At 39.7% G+C, this 27,426-nt stretch overlaps 1 protein-coding gene across 2 annotated transcripts; it reads right to left on the bottom strand.

The window, feature by feature from the left end:
• Positions 1-721: 721 nt before the first annotated feature.
• LOC117729656 (ankyrin repeat domain-containing protein 13C) lies at positions 722-24,959 on the bottom strand. 2 transcript variants are annotated; one of them, XM_034530931.1, is made up of 14 exons: positions 24,831-24,959; positions 24,254-24,738; positions 22,016-22,057; positions 16,612-16,716; positions 12,479-12,564; positions 11,741-11,786; positions 10,552-10,618; positions 9,123-9,267; positions 8,373-8,504; positions 7,316-7,477; positions 4,160-4,239; positions 3,587-3,685; positions 3,025-3,125; positions 722-2,872 (listed from the first exon to the last, which is right to left on the bottom strand). In XM_034530931.1, exons 2-14 carry the CDS (start codon positions 24,630-24,632, stop codon positions 2,742-2,744), a joined length of 1,575 nt encoding a protein of 524 aa, XP_034386822.1. In that variant the 5' UTR covers positions 24,633-24,738; positions 24,831-24,959; the 3' UTR covers positions 722-2,741. The 2 variants fall into 2 exon arrangements, with proteins under 2 accessions (XP_034386822.1, XP_034386823.1); XM_034530932.1 differs by lacking the exons at positions 722-2,872; positions 3,025-3,125; positions 3,587-3,685; positions 4,160-4,239 and adding an exon at positions 6,281-6,676 and having other exon boundaries at positions 24,831-24,943.
• Positions 24,960-27,426: the final 2,467 nt, after the last annotated feature.

The following is a 27,426-nucleotide window of genomic DNA, read 5'->3' on the forward strand; positions in this document are numbered from 1 at the left end:
GAATGTTGAATGTCCAAATTAATAGGATAAAGAATATTGGGTTCTCTGCAAAACACAAGATATGCGAAGAACAAAGATGCTCTGCTTTCTTTTGACATAATCTGATGGCATGTTATATAACATTCTTTTTTTATGGCAAATTATACGGGTTTATTTTTAATTGAAATTGTATGGCCGTTTCATGATTTGTGGCCAACTGCACTGATACTATGTTTAACATGATATATTATAACTTTTCTTCATCCTTTGTCAATTTAGTAATTATTTTTTACATTTTTCTGACATGCTATAAAAAACATTTTGAATTACCATGTGACTATTTTGACATTACATGAAATACTATGACTGACTATTTTATGACATGCTATTTTAGGATTATGACTTGTTACTGTGTGTACAATGACTTATTTTCATGTCAAACTATAATGACATTTTGACATTTGTATTACATGTTATACTATGTATCTACATTAGCAGACTTTGACAATTTACTTTTTCATGACTTGAAATGTTTTATTACATACTATATATATATATATATTTTTTTTTTTTATTACTACAATTATGATGTACTATACTTGATTATTGACGATATACTATATAAATGACTTGTTTGTTAGAATACTATGACATTTCCTGGGATCTTTTTTCATCTCTTTTCATCATATAAAAAGGGTTCAATCGTAAATCATAGCAGTGAAACACACGAGTCCAGACTCTCTCAGATATGTGGAATTTTTATTTTTAGTACATTTGATATGAAAATAGTTTTGCAGACTTATACAACAAACATGTAGATGAATGATACATTTCCTACCTAAACATGTGAAATTCAAGCAGCTGAAAACAGGAAGGAGTGTGAAATAAAATAGATCGCAGGATGTCATACATGTCAGTCAGGAGGCACACTTCCAGTTGTGTTAGCTGCTTTTGCCCATATGGAGTAATGTGACGTGTGTATAAAATGAAATGTACTGTTTGGTTATACTGAATAAGGCCAGTCAAAGTAAAAAAAATGAAAAGAAAAGCCAATTGTTCTGACAACACTGAGCTACCACATCTGTGTACACCTTCATTTTAAAACTCCAGGAGCAGGCAAGTTAACAAACAAACATGAGCACACCTGTTGGTATCGACATAATTAATAAATTAACCACAGCAGCAGCTATAAACAAATAACTTCCATCCAACACCTGGACTTTGGATGCTTTGTGCTTTTCCCCCTGTGACGGTGATTGTTTGTTAATCACACCTGGAGGAGGTCTATGAGGTTTATCAGATATAACCAGAAGGGAAATAATGACAGAAGAATTAAGAGATTCTTTTTTTCCTTTAAAACATGACAAGTATTTACAAAAATAGCAACTGCCATCACATCAAAAAATCCCAAAAAGGACGTCTTACAATCACAAACACAAAGAATAATAAAAGAGAACATAAAAGACAAAGGTTCATAAAACGTGTATTTACATGCTGCGCAATGAAAAGCCTGGCTCTTGTTATGATGTAAAGATAGCATGAATGTTGAAGTCACTCATTCATGTCCTAATATGTACCCACTATACAACCCAAAGTTAACTTATGTTAGCATGATTGTACAGTTTTAAAAAGGTGTAGTAAGAAACAAAAGGCTTCGACATTATTACTTACACGCGCTGTCATGCCATAAAACATGAGAAGACTTTGTGGTACCATTAAAAACTGCAGCATTTCTAGCATTGCCTCAATTAAACTATAATATTTAAAATGCAGGATTAAAAGGTGTATCACAAAATGAGTGTTCATGATCTGTAGAGTGGCTGTTATGGATCTTATTAGTGCCCAAAAGTTCAGTGATGCAACTCCATGCCCATTAAAATCAGTCTCACACACACACACACACACACACACACACACACACACACACACTCTCTATCTCTCTCTCTCTCTATCACAAACAATTTAAGGAATTCTGCAAAAAGTGATTTTTAGGGCTTTTGCCTACAAAAGACACTACTTCACTTAACATTTCAAAAAGAATATTTTCAGTGTTGTGAATTTTAAGTGGCATCTTTGGGAATTGAGTGTAAAAAAAGTAGTGATTGTATTCTCCTACACACCTGTCCAACAGGTGGGCATTAGATTATATACAAGTTTATGTCACATTGACTTCAGATCTAATATCCCACATTATTTTAAAGTTTACTTTAGCAGGAAAAAGGACCTAAAAAGTCATTTTTGGTGGAATTCCTCCCCCACATCTCACACAGTGCTTTACTAAACACATTCCCTTTATAAACATTACTTACATACTTAAATACATAGCATCAACCGATTGTCTTTCTTCTGCTTATACCCCATATACAAAAAGGTCACCTGCTCTGCGGTCACTAACTTTAACTTCAATGTCCCCTCACCTCCAAGTTAGTTGCATTTCCTGCCTCAGCTGCTGGATTAAACCAAATCTAAAAGGTGAGAGTAGAAACCGGCAACATTGAGCTTCAAAACACCTCGTTACTATCGGGAGACTTAGACCTCTCTGCCACAGTGAGCCTCCATCTGCTTGGATGACGCCATTTTGGTCCCGTTTGTCTCTCTGGTTGTCATGTTGCTGCTTGTGTTCAGGGTTGTGATGGGCAATAGAAATCCATAAACTGTGATGGAACAATTACCGCTGCTTATTTTTCCTTTTGTCATTGGAAAAGTATGTTTTTTGTGGCATAATGTTCCCTTGCTGCACATTCCTGTTCCAGCGTAAGAGGTTAAAGGTCGGGGAAGCGGCTAGGGTCTTCTTTATAGTCGTTGGGAATGGTAAAAATGGACTGATCAAACTCATCATAGCGAAACTCCTGAAACGTCACGGTGGCTGTGATCGTAGGAAAGACGGGGATGTCTGCAGGGAGACACGAGCAGAATTATTATTCACGTTAAATTTGGTTCTACCGGGATAGATTTCTTTGTTGGAGAAAATATCAAATGAAATTTAAAAAAAGTCCCTTTCAAATCTATCTATCTTACACAGCATGCTTATTGGAATCTACTTACCCAGTTTGACAGGAAAGCCAGGAGGGAGCTTCATCTGAACAAACTCCCTGAGCTTATTAAAGTGCTTGAAGGGTGCGATGACCTCCAGAACATTCAATAACCTGAGAAAGACAACAAATGGTTACTGACAAGCCAATTTAACTAACTGAAATAAATACAATTTAAGGGAACATTTTACTGGCTATATTTTAAGTTCTTAGATAGTGGCATATTTTGTTAGATTTCTTAGTTTATCATTGTATTATTTTGTTAGATTTCTTAGTTTATCATTGTATATTTCAGTAATGAATTCAACAGTATTCATTTGTTGCTTATATCAACCATTTAAAGACCACAGGACAGAACTGTCACACATTACTGGTACACAAACAATTTAGAATATGTGTTAGAATAACAAATACAAAATAATAATATACAAGGAAATAATTCAAACAAAAAAGTTTTTTGTGGTTTGCACATATTAGTGATTTCTCTTTTTATCACCACAGAAAACAAGTTGGGGAAATGATGTCTCTCTGCGTTTTAATAACAGTCTGGATACAAAGTCAAAAAGAAGACTCACGATTCGATGCCCAGAGGGAAGTCTTGGCTCATGGCTACCGTTGCTTTGAAGTTTTTCTTGCTCTCTTTGCAGACCAGCTCTCTTCCCAGATGAGGAGCTCTGAGCAGAGAGAGCATATAATTTCATGATAAAGCTCATACAGCTGGTTACTAGACATAAATCTCCCATATGTATTTTTTGCCAATATTGAAAACAGATGCACGAGTTCTGAATTGTACAGATATGTTCATGGAACGTCTTTTTGTCCCCCGTGTTCTTTGTTCTAAACGGTACGTGAATGTCATCAGTCAGAGGAAACAACCGCTCTTCAAGCAGTTAAATATCCTGTGACACTGAATCTGAGATGATTGCTCAAATAAATTACAAAATAAAAAATATACAGAATATATATTGCATGTGACATGTGCGAGAGGAGAACACTATATTTGCTAAAAAAAATTGATTCATCTTAAGTCTAACTTCCCATTCTTTTAGAGAGGGAGAATAAAATAGTGGTTCAGTCACAAATACAATATGTCCATTACATATTACATTATTTTTCCTGAATGGTCTGGTGTCTCCTGAAAAACCTACTTTCCATTGTCAGCAGTAATGTATTCTTCCCAGGAAACAGTGTTGGGTGAAGGGGCAGTTAAAGATTGCCTCCTCGCCGGCTGCAGAGCAGAGAAAACAAGAGCATCATGTTATGGGCAGATCTAAAGACTCAACTACTGCAGGGTCAAACACAAAGGAATACAAAAACAGAGATTACAATTCCTGTGTACGGTCGATGTGTATCACTGTACTGAATGTTCTGCTTGTAAAGACCAACAACAGCGGTTGTTTTTTATTCATGTCAGACAAAACATAATGATTCCTGAATGAACCGAGGTCAGTCGAACGTTAGGCTTATCCACAGGTTTCTGGTTTTTTTCACAATGGGCTGTTAGTAAAATATGCAGCTGCCAATTTCAGCTCAACAGCAAATCTGACAAAAGTAACACCACGAGTAACTGAAGTAATAGAACTCAGTCCTCCACTAAACACCTGATATCTGAGACATGATCCTATTTCAGAGTGCAGTCTAATCTAGTTTTGTACGCATGGCTCTTATTTCCGGACCTTCAGTGTTCCTGCTCCTTTTGTATTCACTCTACAGGACTCGACTTCTACAGCAGCTGTAGACTGTGAGAAAGAACATCATCTCACATTGGTTTAATTTACAACCAAGATGAATATTTGCTGAGGTGGACACTTTACAAATTAATAATAATCATCTCTGTTTACTTTTTTGTTACAGTTTACTTTCTAATGCTGTTTACTCTCTTCTTTCTGAAGTGCACTAACAAAACCTGTAAAGCAAACAGCCAATCTAAAAAATCAAACAGAAAGACAAACAGAACATGTACGATAAAGAAAAGTACATCCAATGCTGTAACAACATATACGCACTTATAATACGATTACAATCAGTATTAAAACATCAGATACTAACGTATACAAATATATAAGCCAAAGGATGCAGTGCACTCTGTAGGATTCGCAAAGATCATCAGTCAATCATAATCAAAAGCAGGGCCAGTTTTCCCTCGCTTTATTGGAAGATTTGCTTCCAGTGGTTAAAAGACATGATTGCTGGAGCAAAAGTCCTTCCATTAATCATTCAAAAATACTGTGCTATGTGAGGAGTGGCCATCCTCCTCAAATCAAATAATCTAAGGAACATGATTTCAACTCTGCCTTCCTCGATAAACTCAAGAGTGTGGACGTCCTGCTCGTACTATGGATGCCACCTCCTTCATTGGAAACAGATCTTGATCTTTGGTGGCATCCATGAAAGTGTATTTTTGTTTGTAATGTTTCTTCTGTAAAAATGTGTCCTGCTTGTTTTACACTTTCTGAATAAAATACCTACCTACCTACTGACCCAGAATTAGAACTTAGGTCCCGTTTCTCGTAAAAATTGACTTTCTGCTAAAATGAACTTGGTGTTCCTGCGAATTTATAATATGGATGATGAGACACCTGACTGTCAAGAGTCAGCTGCGTGCAGTCTGAATACAAACAATATATCGATTTCTTTGTTCACCTTCGTTCCCACCTACACTGAAATCATCACCGATGTTTTGCCGTGTTCACCGTGGGCTGCGGCCTCGCTAAGTGCTCTCGCCCTGTGTGCATCAGCTCTGGCGTGTTGTTGTGACGAAGACAGAGTACACTCAGCCTGCCAAAGCCTGATCTGCCGGTCCCACCCCGCCATCATTCCATTGCACCGGGGGTTTAAGCCTTCATCCATGTGATCAATAGTGTCGAGTCCTGTTTGAAAGCCCCCCCACAGATCTGCCCCGCTCTCGTTCGCTGCTGTAAACACCGCTACGTCACCACAGCTGCTATCTTTCCTCTCACCGACTTTCCATGTGTCATTTTCGCTGAGGTGGAAGGAGACACTATTTCAACATTTATACCAAGACACACTAAATTACAGGTCTTTTCACTTTGAACATGAGTGGGCACTGATTTAAATGAGTGTAAATACACTGACAGACAAACAGAGGACCCTGTGACGAGACAAAGCCCAGCACAGAACAAGGGGGAGTAGACAAAAAAACAACCAGTTAAAAGGTTCCCATTGAGTGTTGAGAGGCTTTGACTTTGCAACTGGCTTTATGGTCAGTGTAAGGACAAGAGCTTGCTAAGCAAACTCTAGAACGTACTATAGTGAGGGGATGGTGGGAGGTAGAGTCATCCCTGTGAATGTGACGGAGCAGCTTTGTAGCTTCTACCACTAGGTGGCTGTGCTGGGACTCAGGTCCATGCATAGTGGATGAGGAGAGGGTACTGTCTCAGTGAGGGGTCGAGGGTAGATTTTCTTTCTGTTTTAATGTCAAAAACAAATAAAACATGAAAGAAACAACAGCACAACAGGAATGTTTCAATAAACCATGCAACGTTGATTGACAAGCTGTGGCAGGATCTCCATGCCGTTTCTACAGGATTTATGTTTGTACAGAACATAGTGGTGAGAACTGTGAGGTTTACTCTTTCTGAGTAAAGTCCTACCCCAAGGTTCCAGCGGGACAGGACAGTTTCAGGACTTGACTGTTGGTTACGCTGCAGGTGTAAGTAATCAGCATAATTGTCAACAGAGCAACTTTAGGGATATCATTTTCCATGAGTCATGGTTACTTTAAATGGGCATATTTGCTCTAAGTATACAGCTGCACTTAATCCATTAAGTATTATATTTTACACCGAGAAAACCTCTAAGACTTGCTTCTTTTTGATGATAGGGATTCTCAATGTCGGTGACCGTCACAGTTTAGCAAATAGAAAAGTTGAAGTTGAACCAGGTTAGACTGACTATTTGCCTAATCTTCCGTGGGAGTGCAAATTAGGAAAACAGCAAAGAGGCTTTTAGTTCCTCTGGTTCTGCCGTTTTTTGAAAAAAAATGTTGTTCAGTGCGGCAGTCGGGAATGATTCTGTGGCTTCTTTTAAGAATGTCATGGTGGATGTTAGTCATTGGACCCTGTGTAACAGGTTATCAACACGCAGGTTTCCAGTAACAATCTATGATAGGACGTTTGCGATGTGATGCTTAATGGAGCCTTGGAAACCCAATAATCAAATCATGGGTGATGATAGCGGCGGAATTGTGGACCGAGGCCCTACATTCGATTCTCTGGTGGAAGTTGCTCTGCTTTCTGTGCTTTATTGAATTAATAATCAGTCATATGAGAAGCCCCACTCACCTCAAAGTTCTGCTCTATGAGATTCCCTCCTTTGCTCAGGCTCTCCATGATGGCTTTGTTCCTCAAGATGTCCTCCTCGCTCAGATGCTCCCGTCGCTTCCTGGACTCGAGCACCAGGCCGTTCACAGAGTAAAAGTCTGCCAGAAAGTTTCCCACGCGCTCCTGGAGGTAGAGGAAACAGTTAGATAAGTCCCGCTGACTCACCAATTTCCCGTTTAAACATGTCAAGAGGATGGAAAGCAATAGCCTCATAACTCATCCACCACCATCGTGCCCACTGCCCTGCAGGTCTGAGCCTATCACCTGTGGTTCCTTACTCGGGTTATCATTGATTTATTTACTGTCTTTGCTGCCTGCTATGGGAGATGTCGTGCAGTAAATATGATGAGGAAAGTAGACGGAGTCTACAGCAATGAACAAGAGTCATAATCTGACAGAAAAATGCATTTGAGGTGAGATAGCAAGAAGGCACAGAGAAACAACATTTACAGGTTATTTACAATAATAATATATAATTTTACGTAATATAATAATATTACGGTGACCAAATTGGTTTACCTATAGAGTTCGAAAGAAAAGGGAAAATTAACAAAAGAAAACAGATTATGATTCTGTCCAGACAAGTCAAACTGTAATTGATCTGCTATATTTACTTTGCCTGCATTATTGCTTTCAAAGTAGAGTACAAGTACATGGATCCATGTTTTTTCTTTCTGTTGAGTCAGCACATCTAGCACACTGTTGGAGCACTTCCCAGAGCAGACCTAATGTTTTTTCAGGTCAAACATGCTGTTAAGGGTTCAACAGTTGAGGTTAATTTCTTGCAACTGATGTTACACATAATCTGTAATATACGTGCTGATATTTATCTGTGTAGCTTTCATTTCCTGCTTAATACAGCGAATGGTTGAAATTCCCAACTTTCTGTCTGGGTCAAGCCGTAAAAATTCCAGAAATTACACATCCTGGTGGAACCCTGTGACCCACAACTGACTTTTAGAAAAGCTGGGAGTAATATCATGATAAGAACAACCACAAAACAACAACGGGCACAGACCGTCTTGTCCTCTCTGAACAGCCAGCCGGTCTGCGCCCTGGAGAAGGTGATGGACTTGGTGGAGAGAGTTGCAGAGTAGACATCGCTGCTCATCAGTATGTCCACTTCCTCCTCTGTCTCCATCTCGGACTCCTGAAAATACAGGACAGTGTCAGGAAAGTAAAAAGGCATCCAACTCAAGATATTAAGTACTGGCCAGATTGCGAGAAACAGTTGTAAATATGTAGGAACACAGTCATTTACTGAAAAGATTCATGGTCGTCAGGGGATAGACCTGTTTGATTTCATTCTCATAATCACCATCAGAACAAACCATACATTTAAGCCCCACTACAAAAAGAATTTAGAGAAAAATTGCCAGTATGTTGTTCTTTACAACCAACAGTTTGGTAATGCGCTAAAATTAAAACAATTAGTCAATTTACAGAAAATGTATCTGCAATCATTTTGATAATCAATTCATCCATATAATCATTGTCCAAGCTTCTTCAATGCTTTACATAAGTGCCTCATACAACCACACTTCAAGAAACACCCCAGTTATTTCTTCCTACTGTTAGTTGGAAGAAAAAAAAAAACACATTTTATAACATATTGGGAAATATATCTCGACAAAATCATGAAACGAGAGAATATTTGGCAGCTGAGATGAAAATAATTGCCGGTTGCCGCAAAATGTGGGTTGTTATGAACACTGCAAACATCAGTAGCTGCAAGTTTCAGGCTTGTTTCAGCGTGCGTCTCACACACCTCATGGTGTATCCGCTGGTAGACTTTCTGTTCGTTGTCCAGCACAACAAAGGACTCGGAGGGGACGGCATTGCCATTGAAGATGAAACTGAGGTCCCCACGTTGACACTTCATGTCTGTGAAGTCTATCAGGGTAGTGTCCAATCTACACTCAACAACACACACATATTCAGAAACAGAGAGTAGGTTTAGTGTGGGAACTTTAGATACATGAAAGAAGAACACATACAGACAAACAAACAGAGGATGACTGTAAAAGAGCTGCACCGAGTTAACTTTGGCCACCACTGAGACATCAGCAAACAAAGTGTCAAAACTGGCATGTGAAAAGGAAAAAAAAAACTGTGCTCTCACACCTTTGCTCAGAGTTTAGAGACAATGTGTGTGGTAATCATTGCCATGGGAGACCGGCAATGATTACCGGCAATGTGTGGCTTGTCATGGAATGAGACAGCAAAGAGAATAGCTGATCTGCTTTTGAAGACCAGACACAAAGTGGAAGGTGCTCTGTGCAGGCCTGACACATTGTAGCTCTAGAATGTAAATTAACTTGCTGTGACAGTTTTTTTTTTTTATTGTACCCTCTCGCTCTCTTTTCCTCCCTGCAACTCCAGGATAACAAGAGGGCATTTTGAATACCAAATTAGACAGCCAGGAGCCGTTTCAGAGAACAATGACACACTCCAGCATGAAGATACTCAAACACACTCTTATGAGTCGAGTTCATTCTTGAAATTGAAACAGTTGATATATTATGATACGCAAACACAGAAGCATGTGCATGTGCTGAATAAAAGGCTGCCAGCGTTTGTCTACGATATAACCGAGTAATACAAATGGAACCCAAGTGTTGATGTGCCGAACCTCCGGGCTGCTGAGCGCTGCTTGGTGTTAGATCTTTGCCCACAGGACCATGAAACACCACATGTTGGATTCCTGCGGTAGATTAATTTGTGTGACCTTGTGTCAACTTCCCTTTGACTGTGGCAAATATCTCGGCAGCACGTCACTGTAACGCTCCTTCTATGAGACCTCTCACATAGATTGAAAAACCACAGAAGTGAAAGGTCTGTGCGCAGAGGCATCACCGTTCAGTTTCCTCATACTGCCGGGCACTGACTTCCCACTCTAGTTAACCAAATTAGGTTGAGGAGAGAAAACGGGGAGGTAGAGAGAAAGGAGAGAGGAGACATAGGGGAGAGGTTGTTATGAGCAGATGACAGATGAAGTAGAAGGACTCAAAAGTAATAAAGTACCTCGATAAAAGGCTGTCTAAAAAAGATGTTACTGTTTCATTTGATGTGGTTTCCATATGTGGTGATCTTGTTCATTTCGGCTCAAGACCACAACATATAATCCTGTTATCAAGCAGCTGTTGGGCTGTCTTCAAACATCACATAAATACAACACACATTTTGACATGACTTGCCTGATGTTGAGGCCCTGCTTGTAGATCTTACATGCATCTGAAGGTAGGATTCTGGAGAGCAAAGGCACTGCAACGTGAAAAGAAACAGTAAGCACATGTGAAACAAAGTCTAAATTTAGAAATGTAGGCCTGTAAGTCTGTAGCTAAATATCGTATTACTTCTTGAAAGACAGACACTACTTGCTGTTCCATCCAGAGGTACAGTGAAGGACTACTTTAAACTCAGATCTGCGGGACTGTGTTGGTTTAAACCAGATGCTTCTCTTAGTTCTAATCTCTCTCACTTACAAATAAATTTACTTTCTACACAAATGCCATTACAAATACATTGTTACACAAACAGTTTACGTTGAGTTACTAATGCATTCATTACATAATCGTGTCTGTGACGACCCGCCTCCCAATGCCCTAGGTGTCACTGTTCAGTTCTATGTTTCAGGTGCTGATTGGCGCGTCGTCAGACGGGATGAGCCACACCTGAGCTGGAGCGGCCTGGCCATAAGAAGGCCCTCTGCATGTGGCTCGCTCTCGCTGGGGGGGGGAGGACATCCGGTGTGTCGCTGGCCTTGACACCATTGCTGCCTGATCTTTTGTTTTTGTATTTCGATGCACTGCCACACACCCATACATGCACTGCACTACTGATTACTCCACTTTTCGTTGATTTGACTGGTTTTGTTAGCAGGCCGCTCGTTTGTCTCCTTGTTTGTTGCTGCCTTTGAGCCGGGTTGTGACATGTCCACCGTGTCAATAATTCACACTGATACAGTGAGTACACAGAATTCAGTCCTGGCTCAGACTGTGAGGCCAGACGTGTGCCAACTAAGCAAATGCTGCTATACCAGTACAACAAGATACATTTAGTCACTTTGTATATTTCATCTGCTTTGTAAATGCAGTGCAGCTGGAGGCCCAATTATGCGTCTGGTATAAGCAGATAGTCCCGATATAATCATAAAAGGAGGGATGTCATTTTCAACTAATGCCCCTTATGGCACAGATTACCACTCTGTAACCAGACGGACGTTGGCAGATTCCATCACATTTTCCTGTCACTACACATTCTTCTGTTGGTGTTTCAGACTACACCTTTACTAGGACACATGGTTAATTTCCAGAGTGGATTGCATCTTTGAAACAATGTTTTCTGCATCTTTTGTAAGAAAGCAGAAGGCGTTGCTTTACTCACCCCAGCTTTGGAAGTCCCAGTGAAGCTCCAAGTAAAAGTCTCCGAGCTGGACGTGAAGACAAATACAAATCTCAATCACAAGCAAAACTGAGGGGAACATTTGGAAATACAGGGCGATTTGTAATAGAAAATTAGATATATTTGTAAGAAGCAATGGGTGCAATTAATTTGCATGCAACAAAAACAATGACAAATTAGAAACTAGACCAATTGTACAAACAATTAGGAAGAATTATTTTCGGAGTAGGAATCAAAATGATGTATCAAAGACATTCAGTTTCCATAGATCCAAATGTGAGCCTTTGGCCCAATCCCAATCTTCTGAATCCCTTCTAACTCTGTGAGGGTTTAGGGCTGTCCCGCTGTCACATCGCTGAGTGTTTGAGGACTCTCTGGCAGACAGCTCTTTATGAACCCTTTCCATAAGTCAGCATTAGATGGACTTTGCTCAGAGGAATTACCCACAATTCACAGCAATGTGACATTAAACATGCAGTTACCAATGGAAGCATGGAGACGAAAACAAAAGGGAAACAAAAAAGGAAGGCACATGGGTATTCAGTTTACACAACAATATTAATTAAATAATGTGTGTATGTGTGTGGCTCCTGGCTTTGCTTTGTTGAGATTACGAGCAACTCAAGATGAAACAGGACAACAAGAAGGGGAGCAGAATGAAAAGTTTAAAAAAGCCACATCCAGACATCAAGAGCAGAAAACGGAGTAAGGACTACTTACTTCTTTCAGGGCTGTCAGCAGCTTGGGTCTCTTGTCCTCCACAGTCTCCCTGGACTGTTGCTTCAGCTTCCTCAACAGTGCTGTGACTGGGAGACAAAAGAAGAAGAAAAAAGAGAGAAGCGTGAGTGAGACCGAAAGGCATATTTATCAGCACAGAAAATTTAAAAAAGACACGTATTGGAGAAATTGGATTTGTTCCCATGACGGCTGAATGAATTTTTTCAAATAACCTTTTGCTTTTATGGAATTCGATCCAGACACTTTTATTCACTAAATTCAAAAACTAATTTATCCACCATATTGCTCTTGTTTTGGCATCATTCTTTGCATGACATGCAAGCCAGTTTCTCCTTAATCATGATTAGTTGATTGAGGAAAGAAAATATATAATGTAAAGTTCATATCACAAAGACTAAAACCAATTTGAAGGTGGCAAAATGAATTCTGCCTTAATGTAGCACTGTTCAGGAAAGTGAAGGCTGATGTTTATGCCTGCGGGAATCTACTGTGAGTCAACACCATTATCTTAGGTGTTGTCTCGCTATCCTTATCCTGTCAGCAATGTGACATGCTGAAGGCAAATATCAGCCGTTTAAGCCGAAAGCCACCGTTAAGTGTAGAGACACGCTGACTTCACAGGGTCAGATGGGCCATTCCCTGCACACTGCCTGCAGAGATCAAAACGTTTCCAGGAAGGGCAACAAAGGGCAACAAAGGGCAACAAAGGGCAACAAAGGGCAACAAACCCGACAGGTATGGACCGTCCTATAATTGAGTTGCACAAGCATTCGCAACTCTTCAGCACTCTGGATGTAGCGAGCAGGACTAAGAGAAAAAGATCCACATCCAACTAGCAAACAAAAATGTTATTACCGTTTATAAAACGGGAATGGGAGCACTGAAATAATTGTGGCACTTTAATGACTCAAGGAGGGGATTCAATTAAAAACATGACTGTGTTACTTGTAAACTAATGGAAGCAGTAATAAAAAAAATGTATGCTTGGCTTGCTACACCCAGACATTTTAATAACACTAAAAGCAATAAAGGACATATGGCATTAACATTAGCCTAAATAAGTTATGTGCTGCATGTGCTGAGTCAACATACACTAACACACTGTAAACATTCCTGGCAATAAACAGTTTCTGACTAACAGGTCTAACATATTGTCTTATTGATAATCCTCAGGATGCAGTGCCGAGGACTCGATGGTCAAACAAGAGTACAGGGCAGGCATGCAATACACACTAATGCATATGACGACACACATGCCAATTGACACACACAAGTATAGCCCTAATGAGGGTGGACAAGCTCGGGATGAAGCTCCTCCTCATCCTCGTTGCCTCTCAGCGGGACAAGCAAAAAAAAGTACAATCTCACCATCTGCTCACTAAAGCCAACAAAGGCCGACAAACCAATGCCAACCTCTTTAACACTAAACCAAACTGACTCTCCACACTGGAGTTAATCACTGAGATACTAATTAGGGTGCTTATCTGACTTTAATTAGACAAGTGATGTCAATAATTTCCCCCTCCACACATTAATGAAAAGAGACAGAGTCAAGACTATTAGTATTTACATCACCATAAACTGCAACTACTTAACAATTAGGCCATGCTGCTGCTGGCAGGTCTCCAACAATCGGAGAACAGTCAATATTGACTGTTGGAGACACGGTGTAGTAGAGAAAGCAGAGAGGCAGTAAACAGTCCAATCTGAATAAAGTTGAAAATATCTAAATGTACTGAAGCATTGTCAATACATTTTACTAGAAATCTAAAAAGACGCAAAGCGGCCATATTAAATGGAGGAACAATAAAAAGCGCAAGGCAAGAAACAATGAAAGCAGTTCCTCGTCTAATAAACACCAACATGACTGTGGCTTCAAATGAACTCCTGATAAAGAAAATCCAGCTGTGAGAGTGGAAAGACAGAAATAGCTTTTATTAAACAAAACACGCAACAAAAACTATTTTAAGTATTAAGTTGTGCCTCCTTGTTCAAATGATAAAACTTTAAGTGACAAAACCTCTGTTGACAAATACATGAAATCAACAAATGTGGATTGACAAATGGAAACATTAAAGAATGCAAAGAGTTAAAGGACAACAACAACAACAACAACAACAACAACAGTAGCCTTCAGTAGCAGAGTTCCTCTTGTCGGCTGATTCAGGTAATAGGCAGACTGTACCTGTCTGCTATAGGTTGAGCCTGTGCTTACCTACCGATCTCCTGCAGCGCTCTGGCCTACAAACTCTTCTCCCTGGCAGGAAGAGCAGGTACAAGTCCATGTGAAATTGCTCCTCCCCTGAACGCTATTCCATAGAGGTCTTCGAATCACTCCTACTTTGATCCCTCGCATGGTGCACATTTGCCTTATGGTGTCCAGTACCAAAGTTGCCGGGACAATGAAAACAATAACTTCTACCTTTAGAAAGGAGAGCTTTTGTGGGGCATTCAGACCCACGTCTGCCCTGTGTTAAAATTATTCAGGGTGCTAGGTTTGAGGCGTGTTGCTTCAGATGTCAGTGAGATCTGATCCAGGAAGCCCAGTCTGAGCAAGGTAAGGAGGGTCTTTTTTCACAACCTCATAGTCCTTATTTCACATTTGTTGATGAAGACTGAGATGTGTTTTAAAACCTTAAAAAAAAAGTGTATTTTGAGTTAAGATCATTTTGTCACACATAACTTCAGTCAGAGTGTTTCTGTTTTTCGCAGAATGTCTTTTGACAATATTCAGACACAAGCGGCAAACATGCTGCATTTAGCATGCAAAAGCAAAGGTGACTGCAGCAACCGAGAGATAAACCCAATATGTCGTGTAGCTGCATGGCACGGTTGTCTGTACAAGCTAGACGAGGTGAGGACCTGTCAATGGTAAAGTGAAATAGTGCTTAATTAAAGTTAATTAAAGGCTTCAGTCAATAGAGACACTTAGTGACAGGTAAGTGGCTTTAGAGAGTTAGAGGATGCAGTCAGGAGACACTAGTTGGCTCATTATTGGTGCCAAGTGGCAGCGCTAATAAGCCCCAACTATTTCATTCTGGTGGACTTAAGTCTTCTTGAGAAAATTGGACAAATGCATTCTGCCTTTGAGCTTTATCATAGTCGTATTGCTATGATATGCAGAATCTGTAGGCACTAGGCCGCTGGGCAAGTTGTGGGTATCAGAAGTGTTCTGGTTTCCGTTTGTAGACTGTGACCCTGCCTGCTCACGTGCTCAGGTATTCAAAGACAATGGAAAAGACAAAAAAACAAAACGAGGACTCTTTTGAAATAACATAAAAAGCTTTTCATGTTTCAGTAATTAATTAAACATGATGTTCCAACTCCACTTGCCCTTTACCAACTCAGTCTGGCGGTAGTTTTGTAGCAATAGTGTTGTCATTCATTTTAACACGTATTTAGATTCTCACCACTGCTACAGAGCTCCACCACACAAACCTCAGGCCTTCCTGTTACAAGTATCGAGAGCTTGAAATAGACAGTGGACAAAATAAACTAGTCACATAAAAGTAGGCTTTGAGATAAAGAATAACTATATAGTCTTAAAGGTATATTCCAGAAAACCAGGTGTAGAAAGGTGTTGCCAAACACCCAGTACCTATAAAAAACTAACATGATTGGTTTTACTGGCATGTTTTTTTGAAGGCCAACTTAACATGGATATATCAATTTTGAAATAAAAATGAATCTTTAAAATATTCAAAACATTTTAAAATCAAAGTTTGAACAATATGAACTGTGAGCAACCGAGAGTTAACCATGGGCGAGACAGGGGCTTGAGCACAATCATCCTATCAGGGGAGAGAGAGAGAAATCCAATGAATTGCCTTTCATAGAAGCACAAAAGCCAGAGGGCCTTGAGGAATGTTCCCTCTCTCTCTGAGGGACAAAGTAGGCAGACCATCATGGCCGGCAGATAAGGCAGTGCCAGGGACTGTTGATCGACTCTATTCTCACCCCATCACTGTTCTGTTTTTACACTGGAAAACCCAAACTGAGCCACATTAAATGGGCATATTTCAGTAAATCTGCCTAGTGACCAACATCAACTCAGTGTATGGTGTGGGGTTTCAGTGTATTGCCAAGCAGTGCCTCTCAGTCAGTCGGATACTTACTCATTTGTCGATCTCCGTAGCTGATGGCCTCAGCAAGGGGACTCCATCCCTGAGCGTTCTTCACCTTCACTGGTGCATTGTGGGCCAGCAGCAGGTGGGCACACTCTATAAGAGACAGTCAGATGGGTAGATAATTACATTAAATCATAACAACTCTCTTTAAATGAGAAGTTATACTAATTAAGTCATAATTAAGACAAACAAAGACTACAGTATGCAAATAAAACACCAGCAGCAAAAACAACTCACAATGTGCCTCACAAACATGCGTCGGTCGTTGCTCCCATAATAAAAGGTCTGTTTTTGTTTTTTTGTCGTCTTAAATCCCTGGAATATAACAGCAGTCAACGTGTGTGTGTGTGTGTGTGTGTCTGTATTAAATAAATAATAAAAATCCGCAAATCTGTAAGAGGTGGTTCTGCTACAAAGAGGAGCAGAAAAGCAACATTGAAAGTGGATTTCTTTCTCTGACCACCAATTAAAACCCTGGCTGCAGCTTTCTGATAAGCATGAGGCACTGGAAACACGTTTAATCTGGGTAATAAAGAGAGGTGAAGTATGAACACATTCCTCCGAAGTGATAGTGGAATTATGCATCAAAAGGAGTCTCAGAGACAACTCACAGGTACCAGGACATTTTTATTTTGTGAACAAGGAGACCAAAATACACAAAGAGAAACAGATGGCACGGAAGAAAAGGGGTGTGGTATTAAGCAGAAAGGACCTTTATTAAAGACCACACACACCAACGGGTGAACAAACTTTAATTAATTACTTTCCTCATTTGACTTTCTGGTGTCATCCTGATAATACTCCTCCACAACGCATGAATACAAAATGTCAAGACTAAGAAGGAAAATTATGTGTTTGGCTTCAAATGTGCACAGGACAAAGAAATCAACAAGATCCTTAAACTAATTTAAGTTGAGACTGACCCAACATCCCACAATTCTTAGGAGCGGCTTTTTCTCATCACTTTTCATCATTTAATTCATAATCAAGGCCCAATAAACTAAATTTTAACTCCATACCAACACTGCGCCCAGCGCTAATTTTGTGTCCAGCTCATATTCACAAGATGAACCAACCAAAAAGGAATACTAAGACACTTGTCCTACTACTTTACTTTTTCCTTAGTGCTCCCTGTTCCTGCACAAATGTTTAATCTGATCACACTTCTTTCATTTATTTTTCATTAAAAATGCATCCGATCACTTTGCAGTATATTTTATATACAACGTTTTTTTTTGACTGCTGGAAAATGTGTGATACAAGCTGAAGATGTTTCCTGTAGAGTCACATCAACGATAAATATCCTGGTTTTATAGATGAGCAAATTGTGTGTAGGATTGACATGTCAGCTGACCTGTTAACCAAAGAGCCATATGGCACCAACAGTTACACAAGACTCAGCATCCCACTTTTGAATCTACACTGCTAAAACATGTGGAAGGATTCTCAGGAATAAAATGTCAAACATCCGCTGGTGCTGTGCTTGAATTCTAACAATGGGAAATCAGCCAAAGAGCTTCATCCCGCTTTCAATGGCAAGATCAGCAGTAAGTGCAGCGCAAAATCCCTTCACTCTCTGGGCAGCCTGTCCACAAACTACAGCAAGCCAAAAATGGAGCCTGTTGTTCCGGCTCAGCTGTCAGTTTTGTCGTGACATCATTCATTATAATGTTGGCGTCTGCACGACTCGGTCTCAGTGCTGGGCAGGAGCTGTCACATGTGAACACAAGCAAACCGCTAACAGTCTGCTGCAGAGTGGATATGTAGGGCTCTGACTTGATGGGGAGTGACTATTATAGCCGTTTGACCGACCTTTTCAACAATCTCCCAATACAAGCCTGTTTTCATTTCAAACCTCTGAGCCAACCCTATTAGTCTCTTATAAAAATTCAAACAGGTTACTGCCCTCATGTTCAGACTTGTTTCTCCGCTTAATATCAGTATGACAGCTATTAAAATAAACCTGCCTCAAGTGGTGTATTCACAGAGCCAACCTGGTGCCTAGAACTAGAAATAATAACTTCTACCTTTTGAAAAGAGAACGTAACAGACACAGTAGCAACAATGTCACATAGTCTTAAATAGCACATCACCCCTCTGATCTGCATACTCAATGTTTTATTAATGACAAAGAGGCCACGGTCTCATGCATTCTTTATGAAAGAGGAATACATTTTGTGTGGATACTATTAAAAATAGTACAAACAAAACAAAGAGGAATGTGGCTATCTCAGGAGTGTAGTTATATAAAATGTGTGTTGTGACAGCACCTAAAGCATTACATTATTTACAGAAGCAATTATCAGCAAGGCATTTGCTATAATGTACAATTTGCTTCCATGTGGAAGCACGGCAAAGAAATCAAAATGAACTAAGACATGGAGTTCACACCAGGGGAGCAGCTGAGGTTCAAGAACTTGGCTCATGACCAGTCTGAATTGGTTTTCTTATGACATTTCAGCCCAACCCTATTCCATGTCATTTGTATGTTAAGCTCTTGACTATTGTGCTCAGCACGTCAGAAAGACAGAATAACATTGGCCATACTGCATGCTTTCATTAAATAAAAATGCTGCGTTGGCACTAGAAAGGGTGGATGTAACTGTAAAGTGCCTTACATCAGCAAACAAAACACCTCAGTCTTTATGCATTTGTTTGATCCATACCCTGGCCCGAGGGTGGAGCAGCTGATTATAGAGGTCTATGTTGAGAAAATACTGGCGGCCATGTGCATGAGCATTTGCTTTCCGATGTAAGCCCTGTATTCCGCCTGGCCTTTGACCTATATACTGTATCACTCTGCTATGTGTCCTGCCAACCTGCCAGCGTCTGGTCTGGCTTCAGACTTTCAGGTACTGCGAGGAGCCTGTCTGGCTTTGGGGATTAACCATTATATAGATTTGATTTGACTAATGATTGGAATAACAATAATGTATGGACACATGGGTTAAAACATTTGTTTTATATACTTAAATGTGTTCAATGTTTGTTCTACTGATTAGCATTATTATATCTCGATAAATCTAGAGTCATCAAGGTCTTAGACATAAATTATGTCTTGGGAAAGATTCTAATTTTGAGTCAGAACTATTCAATAACTGAAACTATAAAATGATTATTTAACATAGTTGCTGTTTTCTGACCATGGACACTTGACTAGTTGTCTCATAATACAGTATTATTATCATGTTATACACATATATATTTGTTTACGGGTTTCCTCTGTAATGTACTCATAGTAAGCTAGTAAACAATAATCAAACAGATGTAAGTGATTTATTTGAATCAATTTGTAAAGATATTTTAAATTTTTAAAGCAGTGGTTTGCTGTCTGATTCGATCTGTAACGCAGTCGTAAAAGTATTGAAAGGAAGTCTCCTTGTGGGTTTCTGGGTTAATTGCATGAGCAGCAGCCGTATGGAGGTCCTGCTCAAGACACACACAGTACAACTCTAACAGAGGAATGAGGTTGGAGAAATAAAGTGCTAATCTATTGCTTCACTACGTGCAGTGGCTACAGATGGGGCACTTGACAAAAGGCTCTGTGGGCTGGTAAAACCCCCACCATCACCACCCATTCCTATCCAGGCTGAGTACTTCTATAAAATAGCTTTTTCACTCACTCCCCATCGATCACACACACTCACTGACCGAATCAAACAGCACTTGAAGAATCCCATTGTCGTAGTCTCTGAGGCAAAACTGATGCCCTTTAATGTTTCATGGTTTGCTTTGCAGATGATCCCAAACCAATGTTATTCTTAATATACAGTAATGAGACTCTAATCTCCTCTCCTGATGAATGTGCTTTTGTGCCGTTTCAGAGGAAGACTCGCCAGAGTGGCTGGTTGGCTCCAAACACTCTCTAGGTTGTTATCTCTGAAACCAATTTAAAATATGTAGTGATTTTTATCTTTGTGGCCCCAGGAACAGATGTCACAACCCCTGGACAAAAGGAAAACATGTTCTGTCCTTTGAGGGGACATGACAGAAACCGTGTTTATCTTATACCTCTGACTGCAGTTTCAAAACAAAACTGGGTGTGAAATACAGTAATAAGTGTACTGCAAGTTTCAATTTACAGTGAGTTTCCTTAGCAGAGAATGCATTCAGGACGAAAATAACATTTTAGGCTGCATGTATAGTGTTGTGGAGTGTTGGTCAGACAAAATTAAACGTTAAAATAATGTCAGCTTGGGCTGCAATAAACGCATCACTGTGTCCTTACTAGTCTGGTACATAATAAACACCACGCCATACACAAAGAGAGCCTGTCCTCTCCATCCCGACAGACCAGCCACACCCAGACTATGATCTCATGCTGTAGCCTTCAGCTTGTCTAGTCTGAGCCTCCCTAGAGGACTGGCAAGCAGCTCAGGCAGATAGACAACCTCATTAGCACAATACATTCCATAGTGTCCCATCCGCTACTACACTTCGGCCGTCCACTGTCTGGTTTACCGATAGGCAGTGCCAAGGCCTTCACTTCGTCGACGGGGATGTGAAATCAATTGAAACCATGCTCCAATGACAGACACTAAAATAATGGGAATGTGCAGAACAAGTAACCCTATGCTTGAATTGTTCACTGAGAACCTGCTGCAGACGAGGGGAGATTAATTTTTCAATAGCATGTTCTGAAGTCTCTTTGCATTGCATGAATATTTTATGCACAAGCTTTCAGTCGAACCTGTGCAATTCAGCTAAGAACAAAATCATGTAAAGACTTCTATAAAGCCTCGATTCATCATGAGATATGCATCCTCTACTCCCAACTGATTGTTATTCTAGAGTTTGTTTCGTAAATACTCAACTAGTTACACTTTCTAATTTCCCTACTTGGACAATACACATAGCTGTACCATTTAAGTCAAACATATTATGTGAGATCGTTAGTACAACTGATTTAAACTAATAACGGAGTAAACTTTTCAGGACAAAAGAGGCCATCAGAAAAATAATAATAGCTCACGAAGCAAATATTATGGAAGTTGAAAATGACATCTCTCATCTCAACTAATAATTCCATTCGCAAACTTGAGTCAACGGTGGAACATCAATCAGAACAAGAGACTTTAGCCACTGAGAGGATCCTATTTCTTGCAGTATCATCATTTTCCAATCCACACTGATTAAATATGTTATTTCTCTTCCATGTATTAAATAGAAGAGAAGGTCATAATAATAACATCTTTTCTTCAGTATTCTGTCTTTGACCGGGCAATAATTCACTTGGGGTGGGATGTGGTGATCTATGACAAATGGTCAAAAGGTGGAGCTTAGCAAGACACATGCGAGAAAACTAACTGAAACACACATAAACGGAAACAAAAACAGCAGCAAAGAGATTAAATTGGAAAGTAGCAGAGAGACAAACACAAACATTACTCACCTTTGTGCCCCATCATAACGGCGAGATGCAACGGTGAGTTTCCTGAAGAGGAGAAAAACAAACTGAATCTGTCAGCTGCTTTTGATAATCACAATAACAAACAGTCTAAGCACTGTGCCTTTATGCCTGGTGAATTAGATGTTTAATTTGGGAGGCAGAGTCCACTAAATTTTACAAGATATGGTAAGTATATGCTTATTGAGTGTTCTCCTATCGTGACAATCAATATTATATTATGTATTAATCTACTGCACTCCCAAAATATGCTGCATTTTGATTCTGGGTAAAGCTACAATACAGTAGAATTTTTTTGTTATTAACCACCCAGCCATATTTGAATGAATAAAAAATAAAAAGTATATCAAATAAGGGTTTTTAAATCATGCTAAAGACTTTGCCCAATCGTGGTTGATGGTTGATTACATGTACATCAGTTACAGTGTACGACATGTTGGCCATCTCACTGCTGCGCACTACTTTTGCAGAGTGCTCAATGGGCAGAGCATGGGCCCCAGAGCCTTAAGCCGGCCAGAACCGCTGATGCCATGTGCTCTAGTTTTTTTTAATATAGTGTTAGGGTTTATGCTAAGGATGGCTCTTGTGCTTCATTAAGCCATAATTTCAGACATGAACAACATCCTGAACACAAGTCAGGTGTGGAGAAGCACAGTTTTTCACCCCAGAATATGAAATGTGCCTCATAATCATGAACCCCTCAAGGTGGAAGCCAAACGGGCATGTCAGCTCCTTCAGGCTTCTTTTCCAGGGAGAGAGAGTGGTGGGCAAACATTCAGAGAAAGGAGGGCCTGGCTAGTAGAAGCCCTGATGTACGTGAACATCCAAGCAGGGAATCAGATAGCAGTTCCACACCATGTTGTGATAAACAGAGACGCCAAGATGTCAATGGAGGTGAAAGGAATTTAATTTGTATTATAGCAATGTGGCTTTCCCAAATCAGTGTACTGGTAGATAATCCAGATCATAGTGTCAACCGTTTTCATTGGCAGTATTTATTCTGCAAAACGTTTGAAAAATGTAGTGCTGAATCTTTTGTGAATTAATCTATTAATTTTGAATATTAAAACAATTAATGGTGGTGACAATGTTCAGCTTTTCACTGTTTATAATCACTGAAAATGTAATATCTTACATTTTGTTTGACGGACTAGTCATTTAAAATCTATTTTTCATTATTCTATTGTTTGATATTTTGCAGAGATTAATCCAAAATGTTTCTGATTAATCAATAATAAAATTATTATTGCAGCCTATTAAACTGGACAACAAAAAGAAAACTGGAGCTAATTAATGAGATTGAATGGTTTGATACAACTACTGGTACAGTAAGTGAGAGGAAGGTCTTTTTGGGATGTGGATGAATTGATCAATCAATAATCACATCATTAGAACCATTAACTGTGTGTATATGGTGGGTTATACAATGGTTAATAGAGCTATATTTCATCATTTGTAAACATGGTGACTGATGCTAATGACATTATGTGACAGTCAGGCTTCAGCGGGTCTCCAGTGGAAGATAAACTAATGTGTGTGTAAACACACGAACAGCTGCCACTGAACCCTACCAACCCTCAAGAAGACTAGCAAAAACCCAATACAGGCTCAAATTCCAAAACAAAACGAGAGGCAAATACCCCTTCTGGCAATCTGTTGGTTTACAATGTCAGAGCTTTGATTTGAAGACCGACCACATTCCTGGGCTGACTGATGCAGGCCATCTTTTGTCTCAGCACGTGAACCGGAACAACACAATTGTGTCTTTTTGTTAGTTCTGGGAGGGTTTCTGGTGTAATCTGAGCAAACGTTGCCCTGCAGAAGAGGGGCCATCAGTCTGGGAAAGGTCTTGCAAATAATCCCTAAACACATACAACGGCTGTGGACCAACTTCTAATGAGCTTTTATCAAAGATGGCTTATTTTAGAGGGTTTCTGTGACTAGCTCTTAATAATTAGGAATTCCAGTGCTAGGGTGAGAGGAGGCATTGGAGCAAAGCAATCCTTCTTAAATACTTCACTGTGCTGTTGACTTGAAGGCACTGGATTTGAAGAAACTATGGTGATCTAAATATTTGTCATTTTGGCCTTTGCGGGGAGAAGCCTCGCCTACTAGGGACCGGTGGCCTATTAGCTCACTAAAACAGAGCTTCGCTGGACCTCGAAACTGATGGATCGTGATAAGTGCCTACAGGGCTAAGAGATGAGCGGCTGGTCGACTTACCGTGGAGATCTTTCTGGGCGATATTCTGCGTCCGTATGAGTGAGGACAGGCGTCGGACGTCTCCTTTGAACACACATTCATGCACCGGGAAGTCCTGCCCGGTTCGGATAATGGGGTTTTTGTTGTTGTCATCGATAACCTCCGATGTTGACAATGTGTTGGTGTTCGCATTGATCTGCGACTGTTGGTTCTGCTGCTGCTGAGTGGATGAAGACTTGATTAACTTGTGATTGCTGAAGATTTTACTCGCCCTGCTCTTGTTGTTCGTCTTGGAGGCGGTGAACGTCCCGGTTGCAGCCTCCTCGTCTGGCTCCAGTAAATCCTCGTCCTTGCTCGGCCTGTGGTCTTTGCGCAGGGAGCGGATCTTCTCTCCGGTCATTTTCTAAACAGTTATGGGAGCAGAGGGTGTCGTCGCTGACGATGACCCTCCCGGGCGAACTGATGCGATTCGCCAGTTGGAAGTCCTCACGTAAACACACTGGAAACTGCACAACATGAAAACACACACTTACGTTAATCCTCAACCGAACAGGCAAACCAGAGACGAACAACGAGCGACTTCCTATCACTGACTTACTGTGAAAACAAACACTTCACCGCCCTCCTGCTTTTTCTTCTTCTTCAAACTACCGTTGGTTGCTGCACAACATAAGCGGCTCCAGTTAACTCGTACGGAGGATTCGGCTGATGTCTTCCGCCTCGTAGCATCGCGAGAGTTCAGTAAAGGTTACTAACGGCCACTAGCCAACACACATATTCATACATTTGTTCCTGGAAAGTAACAAAATACTGTACTATATCTATATTTCACAGCTATTGCAACTACAGTTAATTTTCTCGTCCTGATTTAAAATACATGTCATTGTTTATTTATTGCCATCTAAGTAAAGCAACATACAGTACCAGTAACTCTAAGCAGAGGTATTCTGCATAATGACTACTTTTCCTTTTAATACTTTAGTTCATTTATATTACAAAAGGACCTGAATATTTTTTTTCTCCAACTGCTTGTTTATACACAGCCTATGGGTGGAACAAGTATTATGTCAAGTAAATAAACATCATTAATAAAATATATTTAAAACAATAAGTACTCTTATACAGAAAGTACCTTTATGAGTGTGTATTATATATCACATTATTGACTTGTTAATACAACTTATACGTCGAGGTGTTAGTGGCATTTCACTGCTGTTGGTAGAAGTGCATCTTACTTTCACTATTTTATACCCTGTATTTAAGGTTTGTAATCTAATCATTCACTTACTACAATTGTTCGATGTATTACTCCATTTAAATAAAAGTATAAGTTAATTACAACTATTACCAATGTGTACATGAAATGTGAAAATATGGCTTACAGTTGTAAGATAAATGTTGAGTAAAAAGTTGAAAATGTCCCTCTGGTATCTAGAGTAGATTTGTGAAGTATAAATAAAAAATACTCAAGTAAAGTAGGCTGCTTCAAAACTACAACTAGAGTAACTATAACAATCTTAAAGTTATGCAGACATTCGCCTTTAAGCGGACAACAACAAACAATGAATTGGACCAAGGCCTGAGAGTTACATTTACAGTCAGCCAGGCACACAGATATTTATTTATATTTCTGTGGATGACTTCAGGCTAAAGTCAGAAAAGACCAATACACATTTAATTCATCAGTAAAGTCTTACAGTTTCTCATTTTGTTCTCCCTAAAAATAATGTTCATGTAATAAAACATCTCCACCATGCAAGCCGACAGCAATGCTTGAAATATACTTTGTTTGCAATGAGAAGAGAGCGCACCTGTTATTAATTTGTTCAGTGCTGTCTGACTTCCCAGATGATCAAAGTATCTAAGCATGCATGGGTGTCTGTAACTAAAGCTAAAGAGTATTATATTGTAATGCATGCTCAATCCAACACTTTATACACAATATTATGCAGACCTTATGTAGTGAATATAATGTTTATTCAATATATATCTTAGTTGGAGTATGGGTCAAAACTTTATTTTGGTTGATTATTTATTATCCCTGACTTTATATGTATTTTCTTACCGTCCTCACTGAGTGCTCGTGTCTCGCTTGATGAAGATGACTTGAGTCTGATATCTATCTGTAGCATCAATGTTTAGTCAGAAGCCTAAACATTGATGCGAAGCAGAAGAGATCTCTATACAACTGAGCACTTCCTCCCTCTATGGCTCATGAATGAAATTACAGCACACGTCTCTGTCTTGTACACTACAAGGAACAAAAATGCGCAAAAATTAAATGTATAATTTCCTAATAATAAATAGGTACGTTCGTTAGAGCTGCGCCTCGCCTGGAATCCAGACGAGAGCAGGCGGCCGCTGCAGGGGGCGTTGCCAAAAAACTGTAATCAAGTCTGACAGTTTTCAGCTGCCTTCATAGAACACACAGGAAATCAGTGTTCAGGAAGTCACAACAACAGTTGTTAGTTCCGATCTGAAGGCTACTTCAGAAGGTGATCTAGCTTAGATCGGAACTAGTTTAGTACTAGTTTACAGACCTAATTTTGATATATTTTTATTTATTTAACTATGTTATTTTTGGAATTGAGGACAAAAGATTGGCCATATTGTAGTTGTTGGATGTCATATTTATTTACACATTTATATAAATACATATATGTGAAGATAGTTGTCATTTCTCTATAAATTATTCATTTACAGATAAATAAATAATAATAAATAACCTTATACATTATTATTATTATTATTATTATTATTATTATTATTATTATTATTATTATTATTATTATTATTAATGACAGCCAGGCGTTTCACATCATGCACTGGGCCACTCAGTCGATGGAGAGCTCCTGTGGCGCCTGGCTCTAAAATCGACGGCCGCCTAGCTCTCGTGAGAGTATCGTTGACAACGTGTGCATGACGTCAGAGCAAGTCGGGAGCAAATCGGACACAAATCTAACCAGCATGCATTGCGCGCCGATCGGCGATCGACTCTGCGCAGAACTGTCTCATCTCGAACGAGCCTATTGTTATGGTGGCGGTTACGAACCATCCTGATTATGGTATTTAGTGAATAAAGAGATGTTTCAATTGTTTTCATTTTTTTAGCTTTATAAAATAATTAATTAATTAAACATTCATTGTTCATTTGGTTTGTTACAGCATATTAACAAAATCGGATATTTGAACTC

Source organism: Cyclopterus lumpus, chromosome 4 (genome assembly GCF_009769545.1).
Source record: "Cyclopterus lumpus isolate fCycLum1 chromosome 4, fCycLum1.pri, whole genome shotgun sequence".
In the NCBI taxonomy this organism is placed as follows: domain Eukaryota; kingdom Metazoa; phylum Chordata; class Actinopteri; order Perciformes; family Cyclopteridae; genus Cyclopterus; species Cyclopterus lumpus.